Here is a 22,336-nt window from a genome sequence, read left to right on the forward strand (position 1 = left end):
ACACTGGAAAAACACATGAGCTGAACACACTGAGTAAGAGTAAAATTTAGGAAGCTGCTCCACTAGGATGGATTAAGGGCAAATCAGAGAAGCAAACTTCCCCGGAAGAGGGAAGAGCACGTTGCCAACTCACCTGCTGGAGAGAAAGTTCATTGGGAAAAGCACTCTCAATGTCTTCGTCCTCGCTGGAGGAGTGCAGATGGTGAGTGCTCACCTGGGAAAAAGCGCAAAAAAGTAAGCACAAGTGGAAACTAAGGAAGCTCAAATACTTTTGTTCCACACATACAATCAAAGACCAAACAGAAGGCTGAAACTGTCCCAGTGCGTAACACAGAAACATGGACTCAAGTTCACCAATGTGTACCAGAGCTGCTGCTGCTGCTTGAAGAACTATTACGGAATATGTTTTCTACAGCCACTCTGCCCCTGTGAGCCTACTTCATAAAAACAAGCAAAGGAAGAAAAAAAACCCCAGCAATATCACTTTTTTTTTTTTTGGTTACAGGAAGTCCAGAAGATAGCAGGCCTATCTGAAACAGGCAGTGTCACTGTTCTCACCAGATCCACTGTATTCCTCCGGTTTGTTTCCGTCAGCGTCTCTTCTACAAAACTCTCCCATCTGCCTCTACAATCTTCAGGTAGCTCTGTAATACAAAGGTCACCGTTACGATTACCACAACTCAACGAGAGGGATCAAGGCCAGCCATTTAGCCTCGCTGGCTACCTGGAAGTTTTGAAGCAGACACAAACACCTGCTCACGACTTAAGTAATGCATGCGTTATGTAAGTGCTCTGTAAAGCGAATTACATTTTACTCCTCAAATGGTAAATTCTGCGGAAAAAGGAACATCTTTCATTAGGCCAACCAGTAAGATATTACTCGCTTGTGGAATCACAGTGGGCTAAAGATACAAAACTTCTGCTACAACCTTCTGAAAACCAGCACACACCTGACTTAAGTTTTACTTTTTTATTCCTTTTCTTTCATGGTGTTTGTGGGGGGTTGGCCGCAGCCAGCGACAAAGCACCCACCCAGCTGCTCGCTCGCTCCACCCCACAGCAGGACAGGGGAGAGGAGTGGAAGACCAAAAGCAAGAAAAACTCATGGGCTGAGAGGAAGAAAGTTTAGCAGGTGGAGAAAAGAGGAAAAAAAACCCAAACCAAGTGATGCAAAGGCACTCACTCACCACCTCCCCCCAGCAGCCTGATGCTCAGCCAGACTCTGAGCAGGAGCTGCCTTGGAAAGGCCGTTCCCCAAGTTTCTACTGCTGAGTACAAGGCCTGGAATATCCCTTCCATCAGCCCAGGCCTGCTGCCCGCTGCGTCCCCCCACAGCCTCCCGACCACCCCCACCTGTCCCCCGGGGTGGGCAAACGAGAGAGCCTTGGCGCTGTGCGGCACTCCTCCGCAAGAGCCCAAGCGGCGGCGTGTTATCAACGCCGCTTTAGTCGCAAACCCGAGACACGGCGCTGCACGGCTGCGGTGAATGAAGTTATCTTCACCCCAGCCAGGCCCGGTACAGTAAAACAACGGAGAGAAACAGCCGTGACTTGTGAAACTTCCAGTCTTTACTAAAACACTTACGACTCCCCAATTTTCATGTAGATATGACAATGCACCATGTTACTATGTTACCATTCGATATGTTCGTTAGATGCCAACAATGGAAATTCAAGTCGTGTTTGTGCTCTTTGTTTCCCTTAATAGATGCAGATGGAAAATCTTATTTCCTCTCACACAAAAATGTCAGACAGAGCTAGTTCTCAAAACAAAGTCTGACAAAGACGTGACGGACAGAGCCCGGCAGTGTGAATACCTCCAACAAAGCGGAGGCGCAGGGCCTCTGTGATCCTTTACTCTGGTGTCTCTCCTCCTCTCGGACAGGTGTCAGAATAAGGAAGTGTAGAAACCCCGCTCACGAGCACCACCCTGGAATGCTGTAACTAAGCACTATAAAGGTACACACAATTCTGGAGGAAAAGCAGCACAAAAAGGATACCTTCAGCCTCCAGCTGCAAGAACAAAGTTCCAACACTTTCAGTGTAATTGTATGAAAGCAAAGAGTAACCAAATGTTGTCCAGACATTTTTGTAAGTTATGGGAAACTGTGATATTTAACTGAAAATTATTCTCATTATAAAAGGCATCCTCACAAAATACGTGCAATAGAAGTCTTTCCAGAAGGCCTGCAAGGGTTATTTAATCACGGAGGGGGGGAAAAAAGGGAATGCAGAAAGGAGCACGTACCTTTAATGAACTCACTAATTTGAGTCTGCATGGGGCCCTTCTCCATATTCTGTACCACAGCGTTGGCTATCCGCGTGAGGTGGCCCATGTTGCCTCGCCTCATCCCACCTTCCGCCCTGAAAAGAGGAAACAGCCAGTAGCGCTATAACCGGGCGCCGAGAGTCAGGGGCTCGCAGCCCCAGCCGCCTCGGTAACGCAGCCACGCTCAGACACAGGGTGAGTTTACCCAGAGCAAATGAAGCTTTCTGCCTTTTTTCGTGGAGATTGCTCATCCAGTTTGAATGCGCTAGGTATAATTTAAGCCAGTTACAAAGAGAAAGCTGATCGGGTACACTGAAAGACCAGTGCAGAACTAAAGAATCTGGTTAGGATTTCCACTGAAGAAGAACTCACAGCAATAAGAATTTGCACCACTGGTGCTGCAAAAGCTTTAGAGTTTTGCTTGCAATTGAAGCATTTAGCAGATGAATTCAGGAGAACAGCAGACACTGATCTACAAACGTTAGATTTCCCCCTTACAAAAAAAAATTACCTAAGAAGTCAACACTAAGTCCAACAAGTCTCTAAGTTGCTTTTCTTTGATCTTCACTGGTTCTGCTTCACTGGCTAGCAAAGCAGCGACCTACACATCAGGGGACAAAGAGCCTGAACTAATTCTGCTTTCCACAGTATCCAGAGAAGGACTGATGAGATTTGGGAAGGAAAATGTGAACCCTACTGGCGGATTCCTGGTCAGAGATTTCACAGCACCACGTTCAGAAATGGCATTTCTGCCTTTAAACCGGCAGGTGCGGGAAAAAAAGCCCAGAATTCCTACCTACGAGGCTACTATTCATTGCAAGATTCTGCACATTAAAGTACCTCAAATCCTTAAGTCCAATTCAGAAATTATTATTTCTTGATGTGGCACAAGGAGCACGCGAGGCTGACTCAAGCCGCCACAAACTGAACTGCTGTGTCAGAACCAAAGTAAAAGAAAATAAACCCCTTACAAACAGGATGACAAGAAGTTTCCACCTCATGTTACGTCTCCAGCTGTAAAACAAAGCTTTCTTTCCGAGACGCTAACCGAGCCGATGCGTAACAGAGACTTCCATTTTTCCTTGGGAGAGAGGAGGACACTGAACACATCAGCGTTCATTTTGAGCTGCTCTGCAGCGCTTGTGTGGGTTCTTCCCTACCCCCGCTGGGGCAGCGGTCACCCGCCGGGTCGAACACAGCAACATCTTCAGACAGCATCAGCTCTCCTGACCACATGCAGTCACAGCTACATTTTAAAGCTTTTTTTTTTAAACGATCCCTACGCCCTTTGAAAAGCGTAACCATCGCCTCCTGAATCTCTAAGAAGGATAAGTTTATACTGAAATGATCTCAGGCTTTCCCCTAATGTTGGAGCTGAACACGTGCAGGTGAGGAGACTAGATGGGTTGGGGGAAAAAAAACGCCTTACCCCTCCACATGCTCCCCTACCAAAAACCAGAGTAGACAGCCAATACAAACTGCATCTGTACGTACCTCCTATAAGAACAGCACTAACTCTGACCCAAATTCAGGGTTTAGAACTATTCAAACAAAACAAACACCTGCAAACGAGCTCCCAGTGCCAAGCTGCAGCCTTTTGCACAGCGGCTCGTGGCAACTTCTTTCGCACCCCACGCAAACGAGAGCACAAACAGCCCCGGCGCAGATCCACGGCACTGCCCAGCACCTCGGCTGCACCAGTCCTGCTGCGAGCCCAGAGCCGCCCCCGGCACCACCGTTCTCAGGCCGGAGCCTGCCGGGACCACTGGAAACACAGGGTACCCCCGGACCCCGCAGGCACACCCAGAGGGGGGTTACAGCAGCACTTCACCAGGACCCCGCCAAAGGGCTGCACGAGAGCTCCGGAGGACAAAACCCGTGGGCAGATGGGGCGAAGGGACACAGCCCTGACAGCACCAGCAGCGCTCTCCTGTTGCTCTCGATAAAAATGCATGGTTTTCAACAAACGTGCAACGCTCAGCTTTCTCAAAAATTTAAAGGGTATGGCAATAAAAGCAGCGTAAGCAATGCTGTATCTGCCGTCTTGTCGCGTACTCTGGGAGGACTGATCCAGCATCATTCCTGAGCTGAGCAGTCCTTAACGCACTGCTGGAATGTAGGCAGCAAACATCCAAATTATTTCTGTACTTTCATATACTTTTCATCAACCATGCTGCAACTGGTGGTTACTACATTTGCACGAAGGGAAGGCAAACAAAGACGTGCTCAGTAAACTGACGTTCCCTATAAACTCACATTGCTGACCCGACTGACTTCATTTTAAATTCTAATTACCTAGGCAGATCGAATGGACCGCAGTAAAATTAACTACCTGGGTTACCTAGAAGTTAAATTCTAGTAGTTGCAGAGTCCTTTATCACAAACGTTTGGAATAACTAAAACTTAGAGAACCCATGGAGGAATTCCATGTTCCAGCAGGAAAATATATTACCACAGTTCTTGCTGATGATTTTTAAGAAATAATCCCCAAGCTCCCGGTAGGAATCCCTGACGCTGCGGCTCCTGGTGCTTGACTCCATCCCCTCACTGAGTGCACGCACTGATCTTCAAATGAACTCAAATTTCTTAAAGTACACCAGCTGAGATACCTCTCTGTTAACTCAGTATTTTTCTTCTTGCCATTAAAATTCTTTCCAGTGTGGTGACTGGAACTGTTTGGCATGAAATATGTATGAGCTCTAGTTTCTATCTAATTTAATTAGGAAAACTCTTAAGCAGCAGCCACAGATATTTCTGTTACCTACAAAACTGAGCACAATGATAGCTGTGCAATGAAACTATCAGCAAAATTTGTTATCAACAGCCCAAGTGGTTGCAAGGTGGGAAACAAACAAAAAAACCCAACAACAAAACCAAACCAACCAAAAAAGAAATTGAACTGAACCCAACCTACCAATTATGGCCTGACAGGAAGCCTAAAATAATTACAGTGGCACTACGCAGCACTTTGAAGCCACAGAGAGCTCAAAATAGCGAGGGAGGATCAAACATTTAGATGGACAAAGAAACAGAAGCCTGGATAATATCGCTTTAATATGTTTTAGGGTTTTTTTTTTTTTAATTATTTAGTTCTTATAATCATTGCAATCAGCGTGAAATCCAAGCGGTTTATGAAGTTAGAATATTAAATGCGGGGTAAATCTGGGGCAAAGATGCTTGCCCACCTCAGTTTCCATAGAGTTGCTCACTCTAGGGAGAATATAATTATGCATTTTTTAAAAAAAGTTAACACTCAGTGTGCTTAAGAAGCTATGGCAATCCCCTGAGAAAGCACGAAAGAACCGTACTGTGTATTTGGGTTGAGATGTTATAAACATTTAAAAAAAAAACAACCCTATGCTTTCAAATTACATGCCTGTTGGGTGAATTTACTTTTTAACATGCACATAATCCTCATTCCAAATCCAAATAATTTCAGACACCATTACATTGTGAACTGTCCAAATAATTGAAAGAACATTTCAAGGCAATATTTGAAATCTGCAGCCCCAGAACAAGGGCCTTCTGAAGCCGAAATCCCTTACTGTATTTTGTCATTGGCCTCCCATGCATCCAATATCCTTTGCACTAGGCAGCATTTCTGGAACAGCTAGAGGGGAGAAAAAAGAGAGAGGAAGAACATTTCAGAAGCTTGCCAAAGTAAGACTCATGCCTTAGGAAGTCTGTACTGAACTATAGTTACTTTTGTTCGTTCCTTCACTCCTACTGAACACGAAAAGTTCAGCACTTATCTTTCCCAAGAGCTCAAGTTTCTTCTTTCTCTTTTTTTTTTTTCCTCAGAGGATCCAGGCAAAACAGCAATACCTATAAATATCTTCCGCCTGCTTTGGGGCTTCACATGAGCAGCAATGAAGAACCTTGTTGTCATTTTACAAACGCAACAGATTTTCATCGCTAGGGCCACAATGCGGAAGCTAAACCGCAGTCAGCTAGTTGTAGTTACTATATGCATCTTTACTAAAACATTTAAATAAAAATGGATTCACAAGCCCATTAAATGACACGGGGGGGTACGTTTATTTTGTAATTGGATGCTAAAAACAAATGTACAAAAGCAAACACACTTCCAACTTCCATCCAGAACTGACAGAACCAAGTTCTCTCCGGACACTCACACAAACTCCATGCTCTTGAACAGTTCGCCACGCCATTTTGTTGTTAATGCATATTCAGGCTGAATCAATCAAAGTCTCGGGTGACACAACCAGACTTACATGAGTAACCATGATATTCTCAGTATTGTTTTCTGGAGTCTCTAAGTTCTCTGTGGCCACATTTCCATTCAGCACCTCTTCTCTGCTTTCTAAGTCATTAGTAGTAGTTCTTCCCTCTTGCACAGAGTGTGAGAGAATAGCTGCTATGGACAATTCCACTTGGAAATGCAAAAAGTTATTCCATGTGTATTTAAAAAATAAGTCCTGGGGAAAAAAAAAAAGAGAAACAAAAGAACTCACTCTAGATACATCTTCCCGTTCTTATCAAATTCTATTAGAACACCGCCCAACCAGTTAATCAGCAATTCCACTAACGTTACTTACACGCCTCAGCACCACCCGTAGCTGAACGTGCCCTGCCGTAACGTACGCCTGCCTCTCAGCTGAGCACACTGGAAGTGCTCTCACGCACAGCCAGGGCCGACAGCACGGGCACACCGAAAAAAGCGTTCTCTACTCTGTGGCTGAATCTATCATATGGAAAATATTAACTGACTAATTTTTAAGTATAGAAATAATTTTCTGAAGGACTGCCCTGGTTATACTGGCAGCTTTCAGAACAAGTCCCTGTTCACTGCTCTCAGTATTACGCAAGCTGATACACACACCATACCCAGGCTTTCTCAATAACCAGACTACTTTGCCCACACGTTACTGAACTGCCGCAACAATAAGTTTGAAGCACGAGGTTCAGTTCACAATACTAAGCGACTGTACTTGCATTACAAGAGCTATTCTGAGGATGGACGTTCCTACTTTCAGCAGATTAGAAAAATAATTAGGCACTGGCACACACGAAACAAACCACCTGGCACTGAAGAGATGAAATGGAAAGGAAGAACGTTCCCAGCTTAAAGTTGTTCCCCCTCTCCCCGTTCTCAGTGTCACACTGTCTTACTCACAAGTAATAAATTCATGGTACTGAGTCTGCATAGTTCCTGATTAATACTGGGAGTGTTCGTGTGAAGCAGAGCAGCTATTAGACGAGATCCATGAAGACGAGCGTTCCCCAGTGGCTCCTCCAAGACACCAATTGTAGTCAGGATTGCTGTTTTCTATCAGAGAAACAGAGTGAGTCCCCTCAAAGACCAGCACGTGCTTGGAGGTGTACACACAACGATTTGATGGAACATAACTAGTTCATTTCGTAACTCCGCAGGTAAACCTAAACCATCTTCCCAGAGGACACTGCAACACCTGTGAGACTTGCACTTCTAAACCCGAAGATGAAAATCAAAATATCCGCTAACCACAAGCTCCCTTCTCTTCGCGCCCTCACCATCTCTCCACAAGCCTCCAGTCCCAACGTATCTCTACTTCTCTGTTTTACTTGAATACAACGGCTTTCGAGATTCCCCCCGCCTAGTCCCTAAGCCCTTCAATTATAAACTTTATGCATGAATTTTTCTTCAAAAGACGTTTTGAAAGAAAAGATGTTGCAGCATATGGTGCTTTCAGAGAATATCCAGGAAGCCTGTGCATAAGGAAAGGGAAACCCTGGAACGCAGGTGAGGCGCTTTACCTTGGGAGGGCTGAGCAGCAGCTGGTGGAAATCCTTTAGCCGTGGTTCAATACCATGTAAGATGCTGCTATTGACAGTGTAAGACCTTTCAAATCCCTGAGTGTATGAGTCCATCAGTCCTTCCACTCTGTAAGGAGAAAAGCACAACAGTTAAGATTTGACAAAATCTTCAAATGGTCTCCAGTCACACTGACCGCGTCGGTAATTTTCTGTTGAAAATAACTACGAATATGAAAAAACAGTAACTTCCAGCTACTGAATATATTTACATAACTACTCAATATTAATACATCATTTACAAGATGATATTCACATAATCAAAACGGTGACTGAGATGAGTGGGAAGACAGACAATACGCTGTCTGCAGAGCTGACAAAGACAAATTACTGAAGAGCTTCCTGGTTTTAAAACTTCCCAAACATCTGAAAAGTAAATTACAACTGCAGAAGTTACCTACAAACATTTGTTAAAAACTGTAAACCTTCCACAAGTGTTCAAAAAGAAGTGCATAAATACACTAAGTGATGAAAACCTGGGGCAGGCACGAAGCTGTGCTCACAATCATACCTCTTTCTGGGCGAGCAGTGAAGTACAACAGCTACTACTAGCCCCTTCCAACAGCAGCACCTCACACAGGAATGAAAGAAACACTTCCACTGCAGTAATGAAGTGTAACTCCAGCAAGGCAGGAACGGGCTGGACAGGAACCCCACAGCCTCCCACTCACAACCCTTCAGAGACCCCGGGCACAAGGCTCAGCAGAATTAGCATCTTGACCTTTCAGTTTAACTCTGCACATGACTTTCTGACTAGCAACTGGTTTGCCCAGTGCCACTTTCTGTCCTCCTCTCCGGCACCTCCTCCCAGTCTGCCATTATCTCCTTCGCTCCTCCTCATTTTTTCCTTTTTTTAGAAACCAAGATTTTCTGTGTCTCACTTCTTCCCCAGAACTCTCTTTCACCTTTTCTCTCCTCTAACTCCATAAAAAGAAATAAAAGGGGGATATAATATTAAAAAACAAAACTAAAACTATACAGCCATACAGATGCATACATCATCAGAGAGGCTACTACGCACGACGTACCGCTTCCTCCCCCCCTCCGCACACGTGCCGCTGGAAGATCCGCTGTTACGGACGACTTCGCTATACACGTGCGCGAGAACTGGAAGAGCCCACAGAAGCGCCCAGCTGCCGACTGGTACCGCTGCCATGAGCTGCAGCTACTGCATCAAAACAACTAAACAGCTCTTCTTGCACTCATTTCTAGACAGCACTTCACGCTAGGCCACGAAAATTCCTCTTTTGCTGAAGTAAAACCGGACTGGAGTCCCTAAAATTGCTCTTGCCAGGGAAGAAGGTGCTAACTTACCCAGAGCGCCTTGTTTCCAGCAATGTCAGAAGAACTTGTGTTCCATTCACTATGCAATTTTCAGTCTGTTCTCCATCAAACATATTCTTCAGGAGTTGCTCCACACATTCCTGCCTGTTGATCAACACACACACATTAGCGGTGTAAGAATTAGAAATGGTTGGGAGTTGCTTTAATCACAAAATATCCACTTCTGGGTTTTCTGGGGAAAAAAAAGGCTGCAAATTTTTTTTTTTTTTTTTTTTTTTTGGAGAAAGAATAAAGACATTCCTCTCTAAAGCCTTGGTGACAAGAATGGTTCTACTTGCTAACTCTCCACTAAGGCAGGACCCGGCTACAAACACTCCAGACCAAACTGTCGTTCTCCTTTATCAACAGGATATACCCCTTAGTTACAAACTGGAAGACAAGTGAAGCATTGACTCAGTCAATTTAAGACAATACGCATTAGCTGATAGCCTAAAGTTATCCATCGGAGTCACAGAAGACGGACAAACAGTGTAAGGTGACCCTTATCGTTTCCTACTGGCAGAAGACGATCCAGGACCTGGGAACAGAGGCCAACAAATGCGAACTGTAAATAATACGCACACTCTTAGTAGTCTTGGCTGTTATGCCCTTGAAACATTTTAATCAATTCACCATCTCTTTGAGCCCTTAAACCAAGATAAGATGCCTCCCAAATACTGACAGATTTGGGGCCAGGTGGAGGGATCCCCACGCAAAGTGCTCGAGACTGCTCAAGTCAGAATGAATGACGACACCGGGCCTTTCCAGCATTAAAAATTATTCTGACACTCGAACATGGCCTTAGAATTGAAGAATAATTGGCACGAAGGTAACAGCCCACTTCCCTCCCTCCACTATTTGCCACGCTAAATGAGTGATAGAGATGAGGGACACGAGGTTCAGGCTGGTGCTGCTGCTCATCTACAGGTAGGTGACTGCAGCAGTGCCTGCTGCCACCTGTGTCAGATTCCTTCCCCCGCGAATTCTGTGGCTGCCAATGACGGTGCTCCGAAATCCAGCACTCAGCAAGTGCCTTTCTTGACTTGCTAAGTCACACGACCAGCTAAAAACAGTATTACTCAAGTTCAGAGTCTAAATTTTGCTATTTTCTAACATTTGAAAAAAATCTCATTTACATTTGTATAAATAAAATATGAGATAAAAATGTAAAATACATGAATAATGCATGAGATTGAATTATTTTAATAAGTAGCATCTAAATACACTCCATCAGCACAAGAAGAAAAGGCAGAGTCAGGAAAAAGAAGTAACAGTTTACCATGATTAACTGAATTCACTTTTATTGCATACAGCCAGCAGTTATTGGAAATCTAGATTTTATATTTATTCCGTAACCCTGATCACGGCTCCTTCTTGCTGCACCAACTGATCATTAATTCATGATTCACAGATTTAAAAAAGAGTTATCCAAAGATCAAAAAGGGTTACCAGTAACGCCTGGAAAAACTGGCCAAGAAAACCAATGAGATATGTGACCTTCGACAGAACGGTAACTCTTGCAAAAAATCACTTTTGTTCAAAATACTTTTTCCTCTAAACAGCCAAGTGGCGTAACGACTTTTAGAAAGGCTTTTCGAAAGCGCAAAACCATTTTTATTCACCTCACGGAAGCTGCAGGCAGTGCTTCAGAACATGCAAAGCGTAGACACAGAACACCAGGGAAGCAAGGGCGACTGGGCGGGAGCGCGAAGGGCCGGGGGAAGAAGCTAAAGACCATCTGAGTCAAGTATGAGCCAAACTTCAAACTGCAGCTTTGTATAACCCTGGTGTAATCACGGCAACTTCCAGGGGTCCACATCGCTCTCCAAAACCACTGAGAAACTCTAAAACTACCGAGAAACTCTGAAAGTACGGCGTTCTGCCCGGCCCACCGCAGCGAACCACGACCCTCGTTCAAGGGCCTGGCCTTGCCCGTGAAGTGGCCAAGCTGGATGCTCATCTCCAAACTTCAAAGGGCTCAAAGCTGACACAGCCTCAACAAGATGCCGAAGGGACGCAGTCTACACTGAACATCCAACGCCGTGCTGCTCGCGTAGAAAACATTGCGGTAGGGCGTGGGACAAAAGGCCAGGTCCGCCTTACTTCTGCAGGTGCAGCGAAGGAAATGAAGCATTTAAGGAAGAGCACTTCCTTGCGGGGCAGAGGTGCGTGTCGAGCCCGCGGAGGATCCTGTGCACACCTGCAGAGACCGCGGCTTTTCAGCGCTCCTGTGCAGCACGACTCATGTCCTGTCTTCACCTACACACATCGGCCCCCGTCCCAACAGATGCCCCGACGTTCATGGGCGAACTGCCCGTTCAGAATCAGGAGAAAAGAACAGCAAAGTCACATAAATTAAGAAAGCTCTGGCTTGGCAAGAAGTTGTAAAAGAGGAATTTTAAGCCCTAGTTATAGATGCTACATTATTCACTGCAAATCTCTTTGTTTCATCCCTTTTCTGTCCAAACAGCGCCTTTAGGCCTAAAAGGGCCTTATTTGGTTTTAATCTCACGTTGAATCTCCAGTAAACGTTTTTAGGTTTGAAGCAAATATAGGAAGCGGTGAACACGCTAACATGAGTAACCCAAAACTACATTATAAAGAGCAAAGAAACCATGCCAAGGGAATAGACTAAACTGGAACAATCAACATTTTTTGGTACACAACTCGTACTTAGCATTATTTGGGAAATAACTCCTAATAAAAGTATTCTTTGAAAGGACAAGTTTCCCATCGATATATTCCCTCAGTAGTAGTTAGCTCTGGATTAAAAAAAAAAATCCCCAACCAAACTTCAAATAAAAAAATTCTTCCAAGTTTCACTGCAAGTTGCCTGGACGTACGACCGCAGCTTCCAAAAAGAAGTGCTGAGCACCGGTAGGTGGGATCACAAGCATCCTTACATCCTCTTCGCAACACCTTCTATCAAACACACCTTAAAAAACCTGAAATACTACAAATGTTCTTTTTGCCGACTACCCACTAGTGCCGCTTTATCACTAGATCACGTCTTTGGAACAACCCAACAGTTCCCAAATGATGGAATTCACAAGGTTCTCCTCCCCACAATTATTTTAGTACCTTCAAGTAGGTTACACAAGTTCATCTGCAAACGTGACAAAACACTTAGGAACCAAAAGAGATTTTCTACTTTTCCAGCCAAATTACCAGGGCTAAAAAAATACAATAATATCTCTATGTACAAATCTTGCCTGCAGCGATTATCAACCAGAAGGTAGAAAATTATTAAACCAATTATATCTCTGCATTGTGATACGTCATCTCTGCTTAGAGCATTGCGCAGTGTTTCAGAGGCCTGGTGAGAGCTCACGACGGTCACAGGCGACAGGGCTTTGAGGAAAAAGCAGCAGCTGACACTAACTCTAATGTATTAAGGAACTCAAGGGGATGGTACAGAGAGAGGAGATCTGAACTGTCACCGCCTAGCCCTGGCACCACAAATAAACAGAATGACTTTTTGAATGAGGGAGGGCTAGGGAGACATTGAAAGCTTACTTCTTTCAGGGTTCAACCAAATGTGGAGACTAAAACGAGGGAGATTAACAACTCAGTCTAAGTTACAGGCAGGCAGTCTTTGGTGAGATGCATTGGGCAGTATCTCAGCATCACCTTATCTCTGCGGAAGAATGTTCAACCCAACATTAAGTTAAGAAATCTACAGCTGATATTTGACTCAGGAGCCAAAAACAGCACGCCAGAGGACACTCAGTGTGCAGGGAGACCTCAGCAAAGGTTGGAAGGCAAGCTGATAATGCCCCGTACCAAGTGCATGGTGACACACGAGCTACTACGGTGAGAGAACTCCTTCTGTCACTGCATTTTCTTCCCAATTTTGAAGAACAGCAACTTGGATGATCTGAAATACAGTGCAACACGTTTTCCAGCGGGGAATAAGAGCCACTGACTGGCCAAGTGCGACTGAAGCCTTGCACCTACGGTCACGCTTGGCACCAAGGAATGCCATCAACACGGGAATGTTAAGATTTGGCTTTGTGGGATCTCCCTCAGCTATTGCCACTGCAGCTCACCTTTCTCCAAATTCACTATTTGGTAGTGTGTATTAACACACCCGGGAGCATTGCCTTGTGAGCTTGGGGATCATTAACCCCCACCTCCTGCCTTCAGACAGAGCTACAAAACCCAGAGATCTCAAGAGAAGCACTTACGTGATGCTACAATTTAAAAGCAGTATTAAATGGTTGGCCCAAACGCCAAGAGTTCAGCAAAGGTTTGACAGGCACAGTTTGTGTTTCTAGAGAGCCATCAGCAAGGGACAATCTCAGAAGCAATCAGTTCAGCAACAGTCCTCTGACAGGTACTTACGATTCCAGTGCTGTGAGAAGTGGATCAGGCTCAGGTATATCCTGGAGTTGATTGCTCTGGTCTCTGCTCAATCTTATGATATCACACAGGGTCTGGGAAGCATTTGATTGCCTCTGTAAACAACGACATAGAGCACATTTCAGTGCTAACGTCTCAGCTTGGCTCATTCTGGCTGTCAGAGAAAATTTAACATAGCTGGAAATGCAAGAAACTGAATAAACCAATTTTTCAGAACAAGTGCTACCATGCTCTAGATTATTATTCTGTTAAATATAACATTGATGTGAATTCTGAGAAGCATTAACAGATTTTAAAATCAAAGAGGAGGCCCTCCTGAACTTAACAATTAAATGCAGTTAAAGATTTCACAAAGCGAGGATTGTTTTTATCTTCCTGACCAAGCGTGCTGACTTGCAAATTTCAAATACAAGTATTTCATTCTTACTTCTCACTACTCAGGAGGTTCCCTGCATGAAGGAAAATAACTTGCTTGATAAAACCCTTCACAACTTAATTACTTACTATGTATTAAAAGGCTTTAAAGAAGTATTTTGATAAACCGATTGTCTCGTTCTGGCTATCAAAGACTCTCTGTAGCTACTGTACGTGTAAGATCTTACGCTGTAATTTAGCATTCAGCCGTAAGACAGCACTGCTGAAGGCATACAAATCAGCATGTTACTTCCCACTTTTTCTCTCAGAAGTGGCAATTTTTGCTGCGATGAGATGAGGGAATCATATTGCCAGCATTAGGACTACACCAGAGGCATCCCGTGCCATCCAGTTCACTTTGCTGCTGGCACTCGCAGGAATCTGTTCGCAAGGGCCCCCATCCCCACCTAAGTCGGAGCCCGCCAGCTGGAGATCAACACGCTGCCTGGGCTCTTCCTGCTCAGCATCAGGGATGGCAGCCAACACCCAAATGTGACGTGACAGCGTAGGAAACTGAAGTCCAGACCTAGAGCTCCTGGCTCAGATGTTTTGTGAAAATTATTGAAAGAAAAAAAAAAAAGGGGGGGGGGGGGGGGGCAGGGGGTGACACAAAAAGACAGGACTCTCATAATTTAATACTCGGCATGTTTGTGGGCTCAGAGAATTGCATCTTGTAGGTTTTACATCTGAATACCTACTTACGGTGTAAAGAGAAGTGAAAATTACAGTGAACCAGTTAATTTAAAGTTTTTCAACAGTTTTAAATAGCAGGTTCCTACTTAAGATCAAGTAAGTTACCACCGACTGCAGATACTGAGACAAACTGATGCAGCAGCAGAATGAACTAAGAAATTGGCAGTAAAATAAGCCAAAACCAGATTAATAATGCAACTAAGCATTTTGGTATTGAGCTTGGCAACCAGAGAACAGGATGTCCACCCATACAGATCCCTCGCTCTCCTTACCCTTACCCAGGGTAAGTCACCTGGGCATTATCCAAGAGACAGAGAGATGCTTCTGGACCTGACAGGACCCACCCCCCACAAAGACAAAACTTGGTCTTGTCATACTCACATCCTCATCCTGGCTTGAATGGATCAGTTCCACAAGTCTCTGAATAATTTTTGCTTCATTAAGCCACTGGAGGAAAAGGAAGGGGAAAAGAAAACCCTTGTTTGATATCACAGAATTCAAAACAAGAGGATCTTCGAGACGCTTTGCATAACACAGGCTTTTCAGGAAGGGGAAGCCCTTTCCTTCTACTTCATAATCAAAGCCACAGGCAAGGCACAAACTCCCCTAGGCACAGATAGAGATGCGTTTTAATTGCATCAGTATGCGCGCCCTGCCCACGGAACCAAAAACCCAAATACCTTTGGAAAACACGGAACAGCTCCATCCTAAGTATTACCTCATCTGAAGCAGCATTAGCATAATTACCAACACGTTCTTCTCCTACCTTTCCCTATCCTTACAGTCACACTACTGTTTACACTAAATTTCTCAGACTTTGAGATGACATAACAATGCTGCTGTTATACCTCGTCTCCTTCCTCTTTGCCAACTTCAGACTACTTCCTTTCCCTAGTGCGAGCTATCACGTTATCTCCCCCTCCTGACCACATGCAAACCAAGTACGCGTCTGCAAGTCACACGTTTCAGCTTCTCCCTTCCCAGCTTCACCTGCAAGCTCAACACACTTCCACCCACCCATTTTCACTCAAGTTTCTACAGTCTTCATCCCAGGCAAGCTGCTGGTGTCTCACATTAATCAAAGTGATCAGTCAAATCAGTCAAACTAATGCACTCTCAGTTGCTTTTGAAATGACTGACCAAAGGCTAATTAAAAGGAAAAAGGCTCTGGAGGTTTCTGCAATGTTATCATCTTCCACCGCTCTTCAGATGAGTCATGGAGAAAATCAACAGTCCCCTGCCTTCCACTTCTCTGTGAGGCGGCTCTGTGCATATCTTCTCCCCTTGAACACTCATTTTTATGTTATCTATTCACATGACTCCAACTGTAATCCTTACACTGACTCTTTACCAGCTTTGCTCTAATAACCCTCCTACAGATCTCATCCTCTCCAATGAGGTGAGTATGACGTACGTCTGACTTAAAAAAATTCAGACCACCATTTTTTGGTGATTTTTGCCATGAATAATACTGCTGTTTTCCTACTAAGTCTAAAATATCTGACTGTCTCATTTCTGGTACCCCTTATTGTTGCAAAAATCTAATATTGTCCAAAACTCTTCCCAGCATACAGCCGGGAAACTAAGTATTTCATTCAAGACCACATGTTCAGATCTGATTTCTGCAATTTCTTCGTCCCAACATCCAGTACACCCGAAAGTTCAAAAAAACTGGGCTCCTAAGACACTCTTCCTCACCAATCTCTCTGCCAACCCATGTCTTCAGATTGTTCTATTGGTTTCTAGTTTCCTAACATCAAAATGATCGGGGCCACCACAGCAGAGCCGATCCCTGCTGCGTCTCAATACATCTCCATCCCTCTAACAAGGCAACCGTCTGTTCCCTCTCCGCTCATTTAGTCTACAAGCATCTTTTCTCATCTCCCCGTGCTTGGATATGACTACTGAAATGCTTCTTTCAGATCCTAAGACTTGACAGCTCAGGTAGCTCTCAACCAGCCATTTGCCAGAACAGCTTCATCAGGATTAATGAAATTCTCATTTATATCTTGTAAAAAACAGCTGCTCAGCTCGGTTATGCCTACCGGCAGGCTCTGTAACAATAAAATCACCCACCCCTCCTCTCCCTTTCTCTGTGCTACATTTGCGTGCTTCATTTTGCATCACCAGTTACACACCCCGTGTTTGCACAGCACCGTGATTAACAAGCCCACGTTTTGGCTGCCATGTCTGGGTATTCCCACAGCATTAGCACATTGCACAACTTCAATTGAAAAAAAAAAACCCAACCCAAAATTATCAATTTTTACCTCCAAGTTTCCTTTCTTCAAATAATAAGCTCCACAGATACGGTACAGTGGGTATTTCAGCCTGTTTGTTGCTTCGTGGCAGAACCTACCTGCCAATCTGCGTCAGCAGAGGAACTTTCACCTCTCGAAGTTCCATCTACCCTTACGGCTCCCACAGCCCAGGAGAGAACTGCTTATTAACACTCCTACATTCACTGTATTTGCTTTCCCTTGCAGAGCACAGCAAGTTAAATCCCAGCCCTCCACTGCAGTTTCAACTTTATTCTGTACCGACATCCTCCCCCAAGCCCCCCACCGGTTGAGCCTATGGGTCTTTTTAATTCAAACTGGAGTTACACCAGAAGCAAGGACAGGAGGTTTGCTCTTTTTGCCTGGACTGCCATAATCATGGGCTCTGGGGGGAGGTGGATGGCTGCAGAGAGAAATACTGAAGGGAGAGAAGCAGGACCGTTCATCTGAACAAAGGAATTACTTTTTCTTGGAACTGAGGGACACAGAATATGAAATTCAAAAGAAAAACACCAACTGAAATAATCTGTTAAGATCAGAAGAGCAATACCAAAATCTGGTGAACTAAGAAGCACCTGGTAAAGCTGGAAGAAATCAATTCCTCTGTCCTGAGGCTGCTGTTGAAGAGATGGACTGTTACTGAAGAGATAACTGACGACTCAGACGAAAGCCGTGACACTTGCAGGACTTCCCTACCTGGACCGAAGGACAAACAGCGCTACCCTCAGCATCCCCCTGAAGAGTCACACCTGAAACTCTTCTGACCGCGCGCAACTCAGCAGCCCGTTTACTCTCGCTGAGAAATGACACGCTCGTAAGGAGTTCACGGACAGAAAACCTGCACGTACGTGCAACTGGAATTATTCTACAGGAGAAGGAAGACTGCAAGACGCAGGGCCAGCAAGCGGGAGGTGGTTGATGTAGCAGTTGTTTGTTGTCTGCAAACAAACCAGGGTCCTGTTTGCTGCCTCGTGACTAGGGAGCGTTGGGCTTCTGCCCAACTGCTGCTGGGGAGCACCTGTACCACATTATGCTCAGGCACCAGAGAACAAGTGGGACACGGCAAACTGGTCCGGCCGAACTGGGACTCGGCAGTTAATGAAGCAGTGGGCATGGAAGGGGGTGTGGAGGTGCCGCTTGAGGCTGCTTGGGACTGGGAGAACAGAGCGACCTCAGCGGTGACGTGCAGGAGGGCACCATGCCCACCACCGGCAGGGGCAACGGAACCCGGCACACAGGAGGCCTCAACCCGCGGGGAGCTGCTGGGAGAGGGCATGGCCAAGCAGGCCCCAGGCTGCAGGGAGCACCCGGTGCTTCTCCTTGGTGGACAAAATGGTCCTCACCCACAGCAGATGCACTCACAGAGGCGCTGTGCTGCCAGGTGATGGGAGTTATGGGCGGAGGCGAGGAGACAATGTATTATTATGTTCTGGATAAACAGAATTTTAACAGTTTTTTTTTTTTGCAGAGGCCGTGGTAACCGTCAGGGTTTTCTGGACCCTAATTCTGCATGGAAGAAGGGATACCAGAGACTACACAGGAACTAGAGGATGGAGACTCCCAAGGTGGGAGTGGCTGGACGCCTGCAACACGAGGAAAGCTCTTTCACCACCACCAGGAGATGTGCACCTAGACAGGCAAAATGCTTGGCGGTAACAGGCGAGGAGGAACAGGTTTCCTCAAGGGAGTCATCACAGCCACCTGAGCCTGAAACTCGCGCTAACAGAAGAGGAGGCGGCAGATACACGTGGCTGGAGACTCCCTTCTGCAGGGAACAAATAACCTGCTCACCGGCCAGATCTGCTGTTCCAACAAGCACGCTGCCTGCCAGCAGCTCCGACTCCCCCGGTGTGTGGGGGGAGCCAAGGCTCACCCAGCCTTCGATGACCGCTCCTTCCTCCTGACGCCACGCGAGCACCGATACCACTGCCAAGGGGCATCTCCGGTGTATCACGAGTTACTACAGGGCCCTGCCAGGGTGAAGCCCTGGATCAGTCCCTGTGCTGCCCGTCACATCCTTTGCCAGGCTCAACTCTGGCTGAGCTTTAGCTTTCCTAACAAGATCCCTGCCTGCTCGGGCAGCCGCTCGCTGCCGCTCCCAAGCGCTCCACCATCTCTGCGCTGTCTGAGCTCAGGCAGGAGTGCCCTGCTCACCCCTGCGGACCTTCTCCCACGCCTGCTTGACATTCTGCACGCCAGTTAAGTACTAAGCAAAAAGCTCCATGCTCTTATCTTTCTCTGCAATGACGTTCCTCCCACAGAATCTGCTACTAGGCTCAAGGACCAGGTTGGCCTAACAGCAGACGTTACCAGTAAAAAAAATAAATAAATGAGTCAATACTGGCGACCAGTACTGCTAAGTGTTTTCATTAAAGACCTGGAAAATGGGAAAAAAATGCACCCGTAGCAGGTTCATGAACAACGCGTTGAGGGGAAGCAGCTGATATGCAGGAGGCGAAGAACCTAGACATGCTGGAGAAATGGTCTGGGAAGAACCCAGATCATTTGATGATCCAAGGACCGGGAAGCTGCCGTACGAGGGTAGGCTGGGAGAGCTGGGTTTGTTCAGCCTTGAGAAAAGGAGGCTCAGAGGGGGTCTCATCACCATGTACCAGCACTTAAGGGGCAGCTACAGAGAAGATGGAGACTCCCTTTTTACAAGGAGTCCCATGGAGAGGACAAGGGGGGATGGACACAAGTTGCTCTTGGGGAGATTCCGATTGGACACGAGAGGGAAATTTTTCACAGTGAGGACAGTCACCATTGGAATAATCTCCCCAGGGAAGGGGTTGGCTCGGCCACGTTGGACCCTTCAAGAGTCGCCTGGACAGGGTGCTGGGCCATCTTGTCTAGGCTGGGCTCTTCCCAGAAAGGTTGGACTAGATGATCCCTGAGGTCCCTTCCAACCTGGGATTCTGTGAACCTCAGAAGTTCAAAAAAGGCAGAATGCAAAGTCCTGCATGGGGGACGGAATAACGCCACGCAGCAGGACAGGGTGGGAGTCCATCAGCCAGGGACAGCTTGCTGAAAAGGCTGAGAGGGCCCTTCGTGGTCCCATTACTCCATGAGTCAGCCTCGTCCCCCTGCAGCAAAGAAGGCCCAGCCACAACCCAGGCTGTGGCGGCCCGAGGGCAGCCAGCAGCATGACAGCAGGGATTGCTCCCCTCCATTTTCAGCACCAGTGAGACGCGTCAAGATACTGGGGCCAGGCTGGGGCTCACCAGCGCAGGACAGACATCGCAATAGTGCAGCAGGTCCTGTGGAGACCCCAAGATGGTAGGGGCTGGAGCACGAGGTCAGAGAGGCTGGGTGGGGTTTGCTCAGCCCAGAAAGAAGGCGGCGAAAGGGAGACCCGATTGTGGTCTGCGACTGGGGTGGGGGGAGACGATGGAGCCAGGACACTCTCGGAGGTGCTGTGAAGGGATGGGAGGCATGAGGTGCAACAAGCGAAATTCCAACTGGGTATTAGGAAGAAAACTCTCCACTTGAGGGTGATCAAATATGGGAAGAGGGCCCGGCACATCTGCACTCCTGGAGACACTGAACACTCATCTGGGTAAGGCCTTGAACAATCTACTTCAATGGGACCTGCTCTGTAGAGGCAACCGGACCTCCCTGGGGGCCTTCAGCCTGCATTATGCTACAAGAGAATCTCTGAGGTCTTGCAGAGTCAATGCTTAAGAAACTCTGTTATATTAGGACTTCAACAAAATTCTATTTTCTAAAACATACTGAAAATATACCTAAAAACAGTGTGACTTTGTCCTGGATCTTCCTTATCAGCTACAGTAGCAGAAAGTTCATGCCTTGTCACTGAAGATGGTAGTCAAACAAGGGGCTCTGCAACAATCAACAGACCAAGCTGTCTGATCTTTCAAGGATCACAACATCAATAGTCACTTCACTGAAGTGTTCCCATTAAGCCTTCCTCAGCTGAGGACTAATCTTGCAGTAGGACAACTTGTGTTACAAGAAGATACCTGTGTTAGGCTAATTTAGCTCTGGGAGCTACCATTTCTGTAGGGTAAAGACGGCAGGAAGACTACACCCTTTTTATTCTTGCAGTTTGTTACCCATGAAAGCAACAGAAAAAAATGGGATGACTGCACCAGTACAGGCTGGGGCTGAGCTACTGGAAAGTGGCTCTGTTGAGAAGGACCTGGCAGTGCTGGTGGACAACAAGCTGACCACACGCCAAAAATGTGCCCTTGTGGCCAAGGGGGCCAGCGGTGTCCTGGGATGCATTAAAAGGAATGTGGGCAGCAGGGCGAGGGAGGTTCTCCTCCCCCTCTGCTCTGCCCCAGTGAGGCCACACCTGCAGGGCTGCGTCCAGTTCTGGGCCCCCCCAGTTCAAGAAGGGCAGGGAACTGCTGGAGCAAGCCCAGTGCAGAGCTGCCAAGGGGATCAGGGGCTGGAGCATCTCCCTTGTGAGGAAAGGCTGAGAGACCTGGGCTTGTTCAGCCTGGAGAAGAGAAGGCTGAGGGGGGATCTCATCAGTGCCTATAAATACCTGAAGGGCGGGTGTCAGGGGGATGGGGCCGGGCTCTTTTCAGCGGTGCCCAACGCCAGGCCAAGGGGCCACGGGCACAAGCTGGAACACGGGAAGCTCCCCCTGAACATGAGGACAAACCCCTTCCCTGTGCGGGTGCCAGAGCAGGGGCACAGGCTGCCCAGAGAGGCTGTGGGGTCCCTTCCCTGGAGACATTCACCCCCCGCCTGGACGCGGCCCTGTGCCCCTGCTCTGGGGGTGCCTGCTCACGCAGGGGGTGGGACAGGGTCAGCTCCAGAGGGCCCTGCCAACCCCTGCCAGTCTGGGATTCTGCGATTCTGTGACATGCAGGAGGGTTTTTTTCCTGTGCTATGATTACTTTCCACATTAGCCTAACAAAAAGGGTACACGACACCCTGGCTACAAGTGGTGAAAAGTGGAAGATCAGCTCAACCACAGAGGTACTGAGCTGGCAAGGGGTTTCTGCAGAAACCATAGTTGACACCTGGGTGCTCTTCACCAGTACCCAGGGAGATGGATCCAGCCAGGACAAGCAGGTTTCTCTTCAGAATAACAGGGATCACATTCTCTTGATTACCAAGGAAACCGTGTCAGGTATGCCGAATGGTGTAACCCACTCTGCAGGCCAAAGGTGGGGTTTGTGGTGAGCTCCCTGTGACTCCAGCTGAGCCAG

General features: G+C 46.7%; 1 protein-coding gene across 4 annotated transcripts in view; it reads right to left on the bottom strand.

Annotated features, from left to right (window-relative positions):
• PPP6R2 (protein phosphatase 6 regulatory subunit 2) overlaps positions 1-22,336 on the bottom strand; it is a 108,729-nt gene that overhangs the window by 24,333 nt on the left and 62,060 nt on the right. For all 4 annotated transcript variants that reach the window (XM_064441450.1, XM_064441422.1, XM_064441429.1 and 1 more), the window contains 10 exons: positions 15,256-15,321; positions 13,750-13,862; positions 9,397-9,510; positions 8,026-8,152; positions 7,406-7,558; positions 6,504-6,707; positions 5,814-5,878; positions 2,248-2,363; positions 559-644; positions 134-214 (listed from right to left, as the gene is read on the bottom strand). In XM_064441450.1, the coding sequence (XP_064297520.1) occupies positions 134-214; positions 559-644; positions 2,248-2,363; positions 5,814-5,878; positions 6,504-6,707; positions 7,406-7,558; positions 8,026-8,152; positions 9,397-9,510; positions 13,750-13,862; positions 15,256-15,321 (1,125 nt within the window). The remainder of the gene's footprint in view (positions 1-133; positions 215-558; positions 645-2,247; positions 2,364-5,813; positions 5,879-6,503; positions 6,708-7,405; positions 7,559-8,025; positions 8,153-9,396; positions 9,511-13,749; positions 13,863-15,255; positions 15,322-22,336) is intronic.

Source organism: Phalacrocorax carbo, chromosome 1 (genome assembly GCF_963921805.1).
Source record: "Phalacrocorax carbo chromosome 1, bPhaCar2.1, whole genome shotgun sequence".
NCBI classification, from domain to species: Eukaryota; Metazoa; Chordata; class Aves; order Suliformes; family Phalacrocoracidae; genus Phalacrocorax; species Phalacrocorax carbo.